Source organism: Bufo gargarizans, chromosome 6, assembly GCF_014858855.1.
Source record: "Bufo gargarizans isolate SCDJY-AF-19 chromosome 6, ASM1485885v1, whole genome shotgun sequence".
Lineage (NCBI taxonomy): Eukaryota > Metazoa > Chordata > Amphibia > Anura > Bufonidae > Bufo > Bufo gargarizans.
In genome coordinates, this window is record NC_058085.1 from 119552497 (window position 1) to 119565628 (window position 13132).

Genomic DNA, 13132 nt, shown 5'->3' on the forward strand with positions numbered 1-13132 from the left:
GAAAATGGCCAAATTGTGCCCAATTATACATTTTCCCTCCCCAGTGTCATGTCACTCATTAGCGTTACAAGGTCTCGGGTGTGAATGGGGAGCAGATGTGCTAAATTTGGTGTTATCGTTCTCACACTCTCTCATACTGGTCACTGGAAGTTCAACATGGCACCTCATGGCAAAGAACTCTCTGAGGATCTAAAAAAGAGAATTGTTGCTCTACAAGAAGATTGCCAACACCCTGAAACTGAGCTGCAGTATGGTGGCCAAGACTATACAGCAGTTTAACAAGACAGGTTCCGATCAGGACAGGCCTTGCCATGATCGACCAAAGAAGTTGAGTGCACAAGCTCAGCATCATATACAGAGATTGTCTTTTCAAAATAGACATATTAGTGCTGCCAGCATTGCTGCAAAGATTAAAGGGGTGGGTGCAGCCAGTCAGTGCTCAGACCATACACCACACACTGCATCAAATTGGTCTGCATGGCTGTCATCCCTGAATAAAGCCTCTTCTAAAGATGAAAGCCCACAAACAGTTTGCTGAAGACAAGCAGACTAAGGACATGGATTACTGGAACCATGTCTATGGTCTGATGAGACCAAGAAAAAAATTATTTGGTTCAGATGGTGTCAAGCGTGTGTGGCGGTAACCAGGTGAGGAGTACAAAGACAAGTGTGTCTTGCCTACAGTCAAGCATAGTGGCGGGAGAGTTAAGGTTTGGTGCTGCATGAGTGCTGTCAGCTGTGGGGAACTACAGTTCAATGGGGGAACCATAAATGTCAACATGTACTGTGACATACTGAAGCAGAGCATGATCCCCTTCGGAAACTGGGCTGCAGGGCAGTATTCCAACATGATAACGACCCCAAACAAGCCTCCAAGACGACCACTGCCTTGCTAAAGACACTGAGGGTAAAGGTGCTGGACTGGCCAAGCATGTCTCCAGACCTAAACACTATTGAGAATCTGTGGGGCATCCTCAAACGGAAGGTGGAGGAGCGCAAGGTCTCTAACATTCACCAGCTCCGTGATGTTATCATGGAGGAGTGGAAGAGGATTCCAGAGGCAACTCCATGCCTAAGAGAGTTAAGGCAGTGCTTGAAAATAATGGTGACCACACAAAATATTCAAATTTGGGCACAATTTGGCCATTTTCACTCAGGGTTGTGCTCACTTTTGTTGCCAGAGCTTTAGACATTAATGGCTGTGTGTTGAGTTATTTTGAGGGCACACCAAATTTACACTGTTATACAGGCTGTACACTGACTACTTTACATTGTATCAAAGTGTCAGATCTTCAGTGTTGTCCAAGGAAAATATAGAATAAAATATTTACAAAAATGTGAGGGGTGTACCCACTTTTGTGAGATACTGTATATGTCGTTTTAAATTTCGTACTAGCCACTAGGTTTAATAACGTTAAAACATCCTGTTTTGTACAGATACCTTTCAGTAGCCCTAGCATTATCATCACAGTTGGGATTCGAATTACATAGTAGCTCTATATATAGGTAACACAGGATCCACCATTCACAATAGGTGATGTCACAGCTTATCTACTCTTTCCTGACCTCTGTACAGGTTACAGAACATGCCTCCAAAAAATTTCCCATAGAAGTCAATGAGGCCTCTCCAGTCTTTTATGGTCCATCTGGCTGCTCTCAAAGAACAGGAAGTCTTGTCATATTGGACCCCTGCCGATCTGATATTGATGACCTATCCTGCACTGCTCCCATTCACTTCAGTGAGAGCAGCGCTGCAGTAATCAGCTTCCTCCACTACACAGTGCAAGATCACTAACATCCTAATTTCCTCCTACTCCCTCAAAAAATATCAAGCGTCTGTTCATTTTCTGTTATAGGAGTTACTGTGTGGGAGCTGATGACCTTTGGAGCTAAACCTTATGATGGGATTCCTGCTCGAGAGATTCCAGATCTACTGGAGAAAGGGGAAAGACTCCCTCAACCTCCTGTATGCACCATTGATGTGTATATGATCATGGTGAAGTGTAAGTAATGGCAGTCTCCAACTTGCCAATCTATTACAAAAAATTGTTACTAATATTGTATTTCCATTTTGACAACTTGTGTTCTTACCAGGCTGGATGATAGACTCAGAGTTCCGGCCCAAGTTTCGGGAGCTAGTCACTGAGTTTTCACGCATGGCTCGAGATCCAAGTCGCTTTGTGGTCATTGAGGTATATATCTAGCGTTAGAACATATTGCAAGGTTACTTTGTATCATCCAGAGCCCTCTAACTTTCAGTGATTTGCAGGATGAAGAGCTCATGTCCCAGTCTAGCCCTTTGACTACTCAGTTCTACAGCGATTTATTGCAAGAAGCAGCCATGGAGGATTTGGTGGATGCTGAGGAGTATCTAGTTCCTCACCAGGGATTTTTTGGATGTAATGAGAGTGCAGTAGAACATCGTAGTCGAATATCATCTACACAGGTAAAAGTCCGCTTTTCACTTACTATCATATTGGGTAGATCCATAAAAGTATGCTGGTCCCTCCTTTATGGTTCAGCTACTGATTATCTTAATTCTATATTATTGTCTAAATTGTTTTTTCACATTATAGTTGATCAGTTTTAGCTTTGTTTAGGGGGCAGCCCAACTAAAAGAACAATCAGCATGTTAGATTTCAACATACGCCTGTTCCCCTGGGAGATAAATACTGGCAGTGGTGCTGGGTAGCGGCTTATCCACATCTGCCTGTGGCCAGATGTTCAACTATCTAATGTATATGTCCAACCAAAGCCATAACTGGAAGTTATGCTCCCATTTTGCATGAGCTGAACTCAAAGATCTGAAACATTTTCTACATACAAAAAAGACCCATTTCTCTCAAATATTGTTCACAAATCTGCCTAAATCTGTGTTAGTGAGCACTTCTCCTTTGCCTAGATAATCTATCCTACCTCACAGGTGTGGCATATCAAGGTGCTGATTAGACAGCATGAATATTGCACAGGTGTGCCTTAGACTGCCCACAATAAAAGGCCACTCTGAAATGTGCAGTTTGATCACACACCACAATGCCACAGATGTCGCAACGTTTGAAGGATCTTGAAATTGGCATGCTGACTGCAGGAATGTCTACCAGAGCTGCTGCCCGTGCAATGAATGTTCATTTCTCTACCATAAGCCACCTTCAAAGACGTTTCAGAGAATTTGGCAGTACATCAAACCGCCCTCACAACCGCAGACCATGTGTAAACACACCAGCCCAGGACCTCCACATCCAGCATGTTTACCTCCATGATCGTCTTGAGACCAGCCACCCGGACAACTGCAGCAACAATCAGTTTGCATAACCAAAGAATTTCTGCACAAACTGTCAGCTTCAACTTCGCACAGCTGTTGAAAAGGAGTGGACCAACATTCCACAGGCCACAATCAACAACCTGATCAACTGTATGCGACGGAGATGTGTTGCACTGTGTGAGGCAAATGGTGGCAGATACTGGCTGGTTTTCCGAAGATCCGTCTGCATAAAAGCTTTTTCAGAGCTGAATTTTTAACGAAGTATATTCTAACACAGAGGCGTTCTAGTTAGAATATACTCCCTCTATTGTATTTATATTATTGGTGGCACAGTGTGTGGCCCCCCCCCCAGGCCCCCCTCCCTCTATTTATATCATTGGTGGCACAGTGTGCGGCCCCCCCCCATCATTGGTGGCAGCGGAGAGTTCCGATCGGAGTCCCAGTATAATTGCTGGGGCTCCGATCGGTAACCATGGCAACCAGGACGCTACTGCAGTCCTGGTTGCCATGGTTACTTAGCAATATTAGAAGCATCATACTTACCTGCTGGCTGCTGCGCTGTCTGTGACCGGCCGGGAGCTCCTCCTACTGGTAAGTGACAGATCATTAAGCAACGCGCCGCACAGACCTGTCACTCACCAGTAGGAGGAGCTCCCGGCCGGTCACAGACAGCGCAGCAGCCAGCAGGTAAGTATGATGCTTCTAATATTGCAAAGTAACCATGGCAACCAGGACTGCAGTAGCGTCCTGGTTGCCATGGTTACCGATTGGAGCCCCAGCGGGGGGGCCGCACACTGGCCACCAATGATATAAATACAATAGAGGGAGGGAGGGGGGGCCGCACACTGGCCACCAATGATATAAATACAATAGAGGGAGGGAGGGGGGGCCGCACACTGGCCACCAATGATATAAATACAATAGAGGGAGGGAGGGGGGCCGCACACTGTGCCACCAATGATATAAATACAATAGAGGGAGGGAGGGGGGCCGTACACTGTGCCACCAATGATATTAATACAATAGAGGGAGGGAGGGGGGACGCACACTGGCCACCAATGATATTCAAACTGGGGAGGGAGGGGAGTCTGCCCCCTGCTGCCTGGCAGCTCCTGATCTCTTACAGGGGGATATGATACGCACAATTAACGATGTAACTCAAATCCGATGGTATATTCTAACATAGAGGCGTTCCCATGGTGATGGGGAGGCTTCAAGTTAAAATATACCATCGGATTGGAGAAAACTCTGATCCGATGGTATAATAGGGACTCCTGACTTTACATTGAAAGTCAATGGGGGACGGATCCGTTTGCATTTGCACCATATTGTCTCAACGTCAAACAGATCCATCCCCATTGACTCGCATTGTAAGTCAGTTCGGACGCATCCCTTTTTGCTCCGCACGGCCAGGCGGACACCAAAATGACTTTTTCCTTCATGTCCGTGGATCCTCCAAAAATCAAGGAAGACCCACGAAAGGAAAAACGTACACGGATCACGGACCTACGGACCTCGTTTTTGCGGACCTTAAAAAAAAAACGGTCGTGTGCATGAGGCCTTAGACAGATTAGTGAACAATATTTGAGAGTAATGGGTCTTTTGTGTATGTAGAAAGGGTTGTGTTTATATTTTTGTTCAGTGTGTATATATATATATATATATATATATATATAATCGGCTGAGCAGTTTTAGCAGTAATAATTTTTCACTGGCAACAATAGGGGACACAAAAGTGGACAATACCTTTTAAGTATAGGGGTCTAGTATATAAAGCTGTCTAAGTGGCACAATTGATAAAACTAAGTTTCTTCACTGGATATTCCAACCTTTTCTCAACAGAGTCAAGCAGAGACACGGATAGACCAGATCTTAATGGATGAAACTGGCCATGTGGAACCACTTTTGTCGCTAACTTTATCACACAAGTCAGATGCCAGCGAGTCTGATGATCTAAGTGAAGGGGATTATGTGTTTGATCCACCACATCCCAAGGAAAATAGTCTTAAACACAGGTATTGTAAGGATCCTACATTGCTTGGAGGAAAAGACACAGTGGATGGAAGGGGGCTGGAGATAGATGGCTTCATAGCCCCAGGATCACCTACATATCCTCCAGGTACTAAAAGTATAGTAGCTACTGAATGTCTACAGCATCTTTCAGGGCCATTGTTGACTCAGAAATTATTTTTCAAGTTTCAATTCCAGACAACACCAGCACTTCATTAAAATGGTTTACAGGATTGGAAAAAGGATCCACATTTTCCTCATATCATAAATATTGCCTCCTCTGTCCTTGGGATTTGTTTGGAATTGCACCATATGAACCTTCAAGTAAATGGGTACAAGGTGAAATACCACACACATCCTCTGTACAGAGGTGGCACAGTTTTTTTTCTAATCCTGGAAGGCCCTTTAAAGGGGTTATCTAATTTCTGAAACAGCCCCCCATGCGCCGGACCCCTCACAGTTAAGGTATTTGCTGCTCCCCCCGACACCAGATGTTTTAATCCGTGTACAGGGAGAAGCAGCAGCGGCAGTGCGGGGACTAGGAGCGGAGCGGGGTAAGTATATTACCTGTGAGGGGCCCGGCACATGGGGGGGGCTGTTACAAAAATTGGATAACCCCTTTAAGGTTAAAGTTATACCTAAATGTTGCTTCATCCCAAAAATTTCAGAAGCATAATGTCTTGTTCACATTAATGAAGCCTGTCTTGCTCAGTTCTTCAGGCCCTAGAGTTCCACAATCATACAGTAAGGGCTCATGCACATGGCCGTCGTTTTGGTCCGCATCCGATCTGCATTTTTTTGAAGATCAGATGCGGACCCATTCATCTCAATAAGGTTTTGTTGGTAGCGAGCACATGGATTTCTGCAAGCCACATTCAGGTGAAAGGAGCTGATTTTCAGTTGTAGAAATTTTCTGCAACAAAATCTGGCGCGTGTAAAGGCACTCTAAGGGCTGTTTCAGAAGAGCTTGTCCTGTGCGGGAATCACACTGTCTGTGTGAGCGTGATTACCTGTTATGGACAGTATTCGTTTCTCTGGAGCTACGCAGCATTATACTGATTTATAATGCTGTATGTCTCTGCATGAACTTACTGCTACAGAATTATACTGACAGCATTATTTCAGTATGATTCTGTAACAGAAAAGTCAGACACACAGAATTATAAATCAGTATAATGCCCTGTGCTCCTGAGAAATGAGCAATGTCCATAATGGAGAATCATGCTCACATGGAGAGTGATTCCTGCACAGGACACGCCTGTCTGAAACAGCCCTAAAGACACTTTTACACAGTCTGTGATGTCTGTCAGTGGGAGCCAAAACCAGGTGTTGGTCAAAAACACAGAACAAGTGGAAATCTTTCTATTGTACCTTATCTCTGTGTAGCCTCCGCTACTGCTTTTGGTTCACAGTCACTGATGGAAATCACTGAACAAACACTGAGCAAACATTGACTATGTTAAAGTGGCCTAACAGAAAGAATGCTGCACTTCTTCTTATGATGCAGATCAAGTAAACTATTATTGACTGAACACTGCAACATTTTAACACATCTGAGTATTCTCAATTACCTATATAGTGTGCCTAAATCCCTAATTAATTAATAAATTGCCAATTTATTCCAAAGTGTCACTAACCTTTCAACAAACTTTGCATTAATCAGTACTAAAGTGTGTGTACGTGAAGAAAAACATATTTCTAGTCATTATATCACTTATATCTAGCATTTTTTAGCAGTTTTCCTCTGTGCATAGTGAATGTCCAGTTTGCAGTTTTCTCAGACATAGCGAGTAGAGACGAGCTGCCATCTACTGCACACAGAAAGTAGAGGAGAATTTGCTTACTAACCTTATCTTATGCAATCATAAGCAGCCCCAGGATCATGGAGGACATTACTGAGAGGTACACTTTTCTCTAGAACGGAGCCTGCAATCTCCTTTCATTTTTATAGGAGTGACAAAAATAGCCATGCTCAGCCATTTCCATCAGCCCCATAGAAGTGAATGGAGCCATGGCCACTCTTCCGCGGTGCACTTCCCATTCATTTTTATGGAACTTCCAAAAACAGTCGAGCACTCCCATAGAAATGAAAGGAGGGCAACCACGCATGGTCTGCTCTCCTTCACTTTGCGGGCTCTGTTGTAGAGTTAGGTGCAGGTCCCATGTGATAACTGCACCTATCAGACATTGGTGACATATCCTAGCGGGGTCATTTATTTAAATACAGCAAGTGCTGTGTTTCCTGACCGGATTATTTGAAGATGGGCCATAGTGAAGGCTCTGCTTTAGAAAAATGCCTACTTGTTAGAAGGGGCCTTTGACAGTAAGTTGCTCACAGTGTGTCCCCCTGCAGGGACCCCCAACAATCTGTGGTAAAGCCTGATAATTTGGGTTCTAGCATCATCACAGGGGAAATTAAGCATTACACAGTGCCCATCCAAGTCAATGGGTTGTCTGTGAAATGCAGGAGAGGACGTCTAGAGCAAGAGTTAACCGGTCTTCACTCTGACCAAGAGATGGGGATCCTGAACTGAATATCTATATATGAAAATGTCCTTGTATCGACTTAATCTTTGTTAATCTTTTACTCTGACTCATGCAGAATACGTGAACCAAAGAGAACCAAGCAGAAGTCACTCCCCGGTGAAGACACCAAGAACATCCGTGTCTACTTTAGAGCGGCAGAAGGGACCGTTGTGCCGGAATGGTATGATAAGGGATCCAAGGAGTCCGGTACCAATGAGTGCTGTGGAAAATCCAGACTATCTTCCTCCTCCAGGAATGCACTTGCCAAACTCTTTCCCTCAAGCCTTTGACAATCCTTATTACTGGAATCATGAACTCAAAGCAGAAAGTGAACCTAACCCTACACAGAACGGATTTACCACACCAACTGCAGAAAACCCAGAATATCTGTGGCTAGACGAGGCTATGAAAAGGCCGCGGGATGTGATTGCATAAATTAGTAACCCAGTTAAAGGCAGCTGTTTTTCAAAGAGACATCATCGAAAAAGGCATACAATACAGCACCTGCTGTGGTCTACACAATTATGGCTGACAAATATATGCATTGGACTGATGAACTGCCGATGGCTTTTTGGACAGATGAGAAAGTTTTAGCTATTCTTGGGTTGATGAAACCCCACTGTTGGGTTTTCTCTATAATCTAACATTGTGTACTTTACGCTACATATAGCGCCTAACCTGGAGATGGAGCAGAAACTTAGAGCTTTGTTAATGCAAAGCAACTAACTTTAAGAAATGAACCGTGAATGCACAAGAGAAACTTACCAAATGAATATATTCAAATGAACTAAATCTGGTAGATATTTAAGAAGTTCAGACCTGGGATGTAACTTGTTAAACATCTACATTAATTATTTTTACCAAATCTTAATTTTGTGTATTCCTACAGGTGCATGATGGAGGTAGGCATCTGTAGTAAGCTAATGGTTGTTAACATGGATCGTCCTTGTAAGTAGACAGAGCTCATACTTTGTGTGGCCTTGGTGAGCAGAATTACACCTTATTTCTGCTAGAAGAAAGGTCAAGAGCAGCACCCTACTGTCCATTACTCATGGACTAACTAAACCAATAGTGCCAATATAGCTCATCTAAAGAATCGATGCATTGTGATAAATGATCAGAATATCTCATTACAGCCCTTAAACCTCATGTGTGTGGCCATATTACATACCCATGGAGGTCTTGTCCCATGCGGTTTCATGTGAAATCCAATAGAGGAAAATCAATGTTGCATTGAGTCTGAGAGGACACGGTGCTTCATCAAGGTCCCATATGGCAACACAAAGAGAACCTTAAAGCGGTTGTCTCATCATGGACAATGGGGGCATATCGCTAGGATATGCCTCAATTGTCTTATAGGTGCGGGTCCCACCTATATCGAGAACGGGGCCCCTCAAGTGAAAATTTCCGTTGGCCCTACAGAAATGAATGAGAGAGGGGGGCCGCGCATGCGTGGGAAGCTCCCATTCACTTCTATAGGGAGCCGGCTTGATGGTGGCCGGACCAGAGTCCTCCAGCCACCACCTTGCAGGGCTCCGTTCTCGATATAGGTGCGGGTCCCAGCGGTGGGACCCACACCTATAAGACAATGAGGGGATATCCTAGCGATATGCCCCTATTGTCCATGATAGGACAATCCCTTTAACAGTCTGATATGGGTTCACAGCATCTCTATGTAAAGGGCTTTGTCAAGTTAAGACTGGATGTAAGGTATATATAGATGACCAATAAGGACTCTCTCACACAAGAATGGTTTATTTTTAATAAGATCAAATTATTTACTTAGTAGTACAAGATAATACAATATTAAAGGGAATTGAGGGGTCAAATATGTTATGCAATCCTTCTAAGGAAGGAGAGTGTTTGGGGCAGCTGGCCATATAGTCACTGTTACCAGTGATCTGTATGTAGGGAAATACAGGGGAGACATGCTTTGCATCCCCTTCCTGTCCCACAGTTATCAATCATTATTATAACGTGATGTGCTTTCACGGCAACCTGCTCCAATGGAGCACAGTGTTGTAAACCACTAGTGCCAAGGAACTGATTATTTGAGTTTCCTGTCACTCTACTGGAACATGTCGGTGATGACATCTTCTAGAGAAGATGTCTATTAACATAGGTATTAACCTACACTACAATGTGCGTTTAACTAATTTTGCAGCTTCCTCACTGCAGCATGCTTACTAGATGTCCAAGGATTGCCCAGGACATCTAGACAAGAAGAATGCATGGTAAGAAAAAAGCTGTGAATGTCACCTCTTTCTGTATGGAAACTGATAGTAGGACGCCGGGATAATGTCTCATTCACACGTCAGTGTTCAGTCAGTGATTTTAAGCCAAAACCAGGTGCAGTTCTAAACACAGAAGAGGAGCAGACATTTCCCTTGTACCTTATGTCTGAGGCTCCGCTCCTGGTTTTGGCTCACAATCACTGATGGAAATTATTGACCAAAACACTGACGTGTGAATGAGGCTTAAAGAGGACCTTTCATGGGTTTGTGTGTTAGAAACTGGTATCCTTACCAGATAGGGTGGCCCCTACAGATGCCAGAATTATTTTTTTTCTTCTAAAATATTCCTCCATTCCGGTGCTGTGTCCCCCCGCTGCTTTTCACTCCCTGTATGTTAATTTAGAGTATCGGTACAGGGGGGAGGAGACAACTGGATTTCTCAATGGAGGTCTCCTTCTCCATGGCTGTAGCGCGGTCCAATCGCAGCAGGAGAGCGTCACAGAGAAAAAACTGCTCACCTTCTCCCTGGTTGTGACGCTTTACATTGCGAATGGACCGTGCTACGGCCAGGAAGAAGGAGACGCCCATTGAGAAATCCAGTCGTCTCCTCCTCCCTGTAACGATACTCTACATTAACATACTGGGCACGAAAAACAGAGGGGGACACGGTGCCGGGAGGGGTATTTTAGAAGAAAAAAAAAGTGCTGGCATCTGTAGGGGCTGCCCTATCTGGTAAGCATACCAGTTTCTAACACATAAACCCATGAAAGGTCCTCTTTAAGGTTGTTTCTATCTCCTGCATTATACAAATGGTTCATAATACACTGCCTGTCCCAAAAAAAAGTCACCACCTGGATTTAACTAAGCAAATAGTTATGAGCCTCCTATTGGATAATTACTGCATGGGCGATTATCTTTCAGCTGGCAACAAGTTATTTAACCCCAACTGGTGCAATGAGTTGCTTCTCATTTCCTAAACAACCATGTCGAAAGACACATCTCGTTGTCGTGGAAAAGATGTTAGTCTGTTAGAGAAGGGTCAAATCATTGGCATGCATGAAGCATAGAAAACAGGAGATTGCAGAAACTACTAAAATTGGGTTAAGAACTGTCCAGCGCATTATTAAAAACTGGAAGGATAGTGGGGACCCATCGTATTCGAGGAAGAAATGTGGCGGGAAAAAATCCTGAAGGATCGTGATCAGCGATCACTTAAATGTTTGGTGAAATCAAATCGAAAAAAAACAACAGTAGAACTCAGGGCTATGTTTAATAGTGAAAGTAAGAGCATTTCCACACGCACAATGCGAAGGGAACTCAAGGGATTGGCACTGAACAGCTGCGTAGCCGTAAGAAAACCACTAATCAGTGAGGCAAACCAGAAAAAAAAAAAAAGGCTTCAATTTGCTAGGGAGCATAAAGATTGGACTCTGGAGCAATGGAAGAAGATAATGTGGTCTGATGAGTCGAGATTTACCCTGTTCCAGAGTGATGGGCGCATCAGGGTAAGAAGAGAGGCAGATGAAGTGAAGCACCCATCATGCCTAGTGCATACATGCCGTAATCAAAGCTAAAGGCGGTCCAACGAAATATTAGAGTGTGTGACTTTTTTTTTTGGTGGCGACTTTCTTTTTAGACAGGCAGTGTATATATTGTTAGGATTTTTAGTACACAAGGGCAATAGAAATTCCTTTGGAGCAATTTTTAAAGAGATTCCTCACTATCTAGACCACTTTAGCATGATCAGTGCTTGCATCAGTATTGGTAAGCCAAAAACAGGAGCGAGTCCAAAAAATAAAAAGAGGTAGCAATCTTTCCATTATAGTTTTTCTCTGTAGCTTTCACTCCTGGTTTTGGCTTACAAATACGGATACAAAAAAACTGACTAAAATATTGTGGTGTAAATGTAGCCTATAGTTGGTTTTCAACACAGAAACATTGTGCTTTTGTGGCATTTTTTTTCTTGCCCAAAAATGCTGTTGCCATATCTTACACAAAGGTCTGTAGGTATAGGGTTTGTCCCATCTCTCTGTTACTAAAGCAATATGAGATTAAGAGGAGACCACCCGGTGGCCAGTAAACAGCAGTGGGCCAGCACTGTATCAGTGGATGGGACTGCTCTGCTGTTTCCCGGCCACTGGTGCTCAGCCCATAGTCCCATCTTGCCTTTAAGGGAGTTGTCCAACCCCCACAGCAATTTTAGTTATGGCCTTGACAAATCTCAGTCTAAAAAACAAAGCCACTTACCCAGCACTGCAGCCTTCTCACTATTTACCATGCACCACATATTCATAGTCACGGCTGCGCAGCTCTGTCCCGTTCAGGTGAATAATGTGAACCCAGAAAGCCCTGTAATTGAGTTAGCAAGCAAATCAGTTGCTAGGGATTATGAAAGGTTGTAGCTGTGAGGTATTGGATCTCTAGCAATTGGTCTGTTTCTATGCTGACAAGAAAGGGGAAATACATCTCATGTCCTGTCTCAGCTTTGCAGTATTAATCAGATTTTCCAGAGGTTGTGAACTATACCTTTGCACGGGTTATCCTATGTGTGTTACTAGCAGTCTGCTGTGTAGTGAGGTTCATGGATCTTGTCTTTGCCTTTAAAAAAAACCCATTGTATTACAACTGTGAGTATAGCTTAGACAAAAGTGACAACTGACCCTGGTTAAAAGAGTTGCCCAGGATTAGAAAAAAATGTCTACTATTTTCTTTCTAGAAAAAGTGCCATATCTGTCCTCGATTTAGTGTCTGGTTGAATTACGCAGAGCTGAAGCACACCACACAACCCATACACAGATGTAGCGCTGTTTCTATAAGAAAGCAGCCATGCTTTTCTAACCCTATACAGCCCCTTTAATAACAATATACCACTAGATCAGCAGAATTTGGTAAACAGGTCTGGTCATTACCACAGCCATACTTGAGATCCATGATACCTTTTATATATTTTTTTTCTTCCAAAATCAGAATGGTTCCTGACTTTGGGAAGGAAACAGACTGTAATGTAGCCACCCGCTTCTTATTCCAGCCCATCTCAATGACTCTGCCCATTGCACTATAAACTCTGGGCATAGCACCGCATTTACCCACGATCACTGTA

At 43.7% G+C, this 13132-nt stretch overlaps 1 protein-coding gene across 1 annotated transcript in view; it reads left to right on the forward strand.

Annotated features, from left to right (window-relative positions):
* The window catches only part of ERBB2 (erb-b2 receptor tyrosine kinase 2), an 82749-nt gene extending 74479 nt beyond the window's left edge, over positions 1–8270 (forward strand). The window contains exons 23-27 of the mRNA XM_044296345.1: positions 1857–2003; positions 2095–2192; positions 2270–2446; positions 5105–5381; positions 7875–8270. Of these exons, the coding sequence (XP_044152280.1) occupies positions 1857–2003; positions 2095–2192; positions 2270–2446; positions 5105–5381; positions 7875–8233 (1058 nt within the window). The 3' untranslated portion in view covers positions 8234–8270. The remainder of the gene's footprint in view (positions 1–1856; positions 2004–2094; positions 2193–2269; positions 2447–5104; positions 5382–7874) is intronic.
* Positions 8271–13132: the final 4862 nt, after the last annotated feature.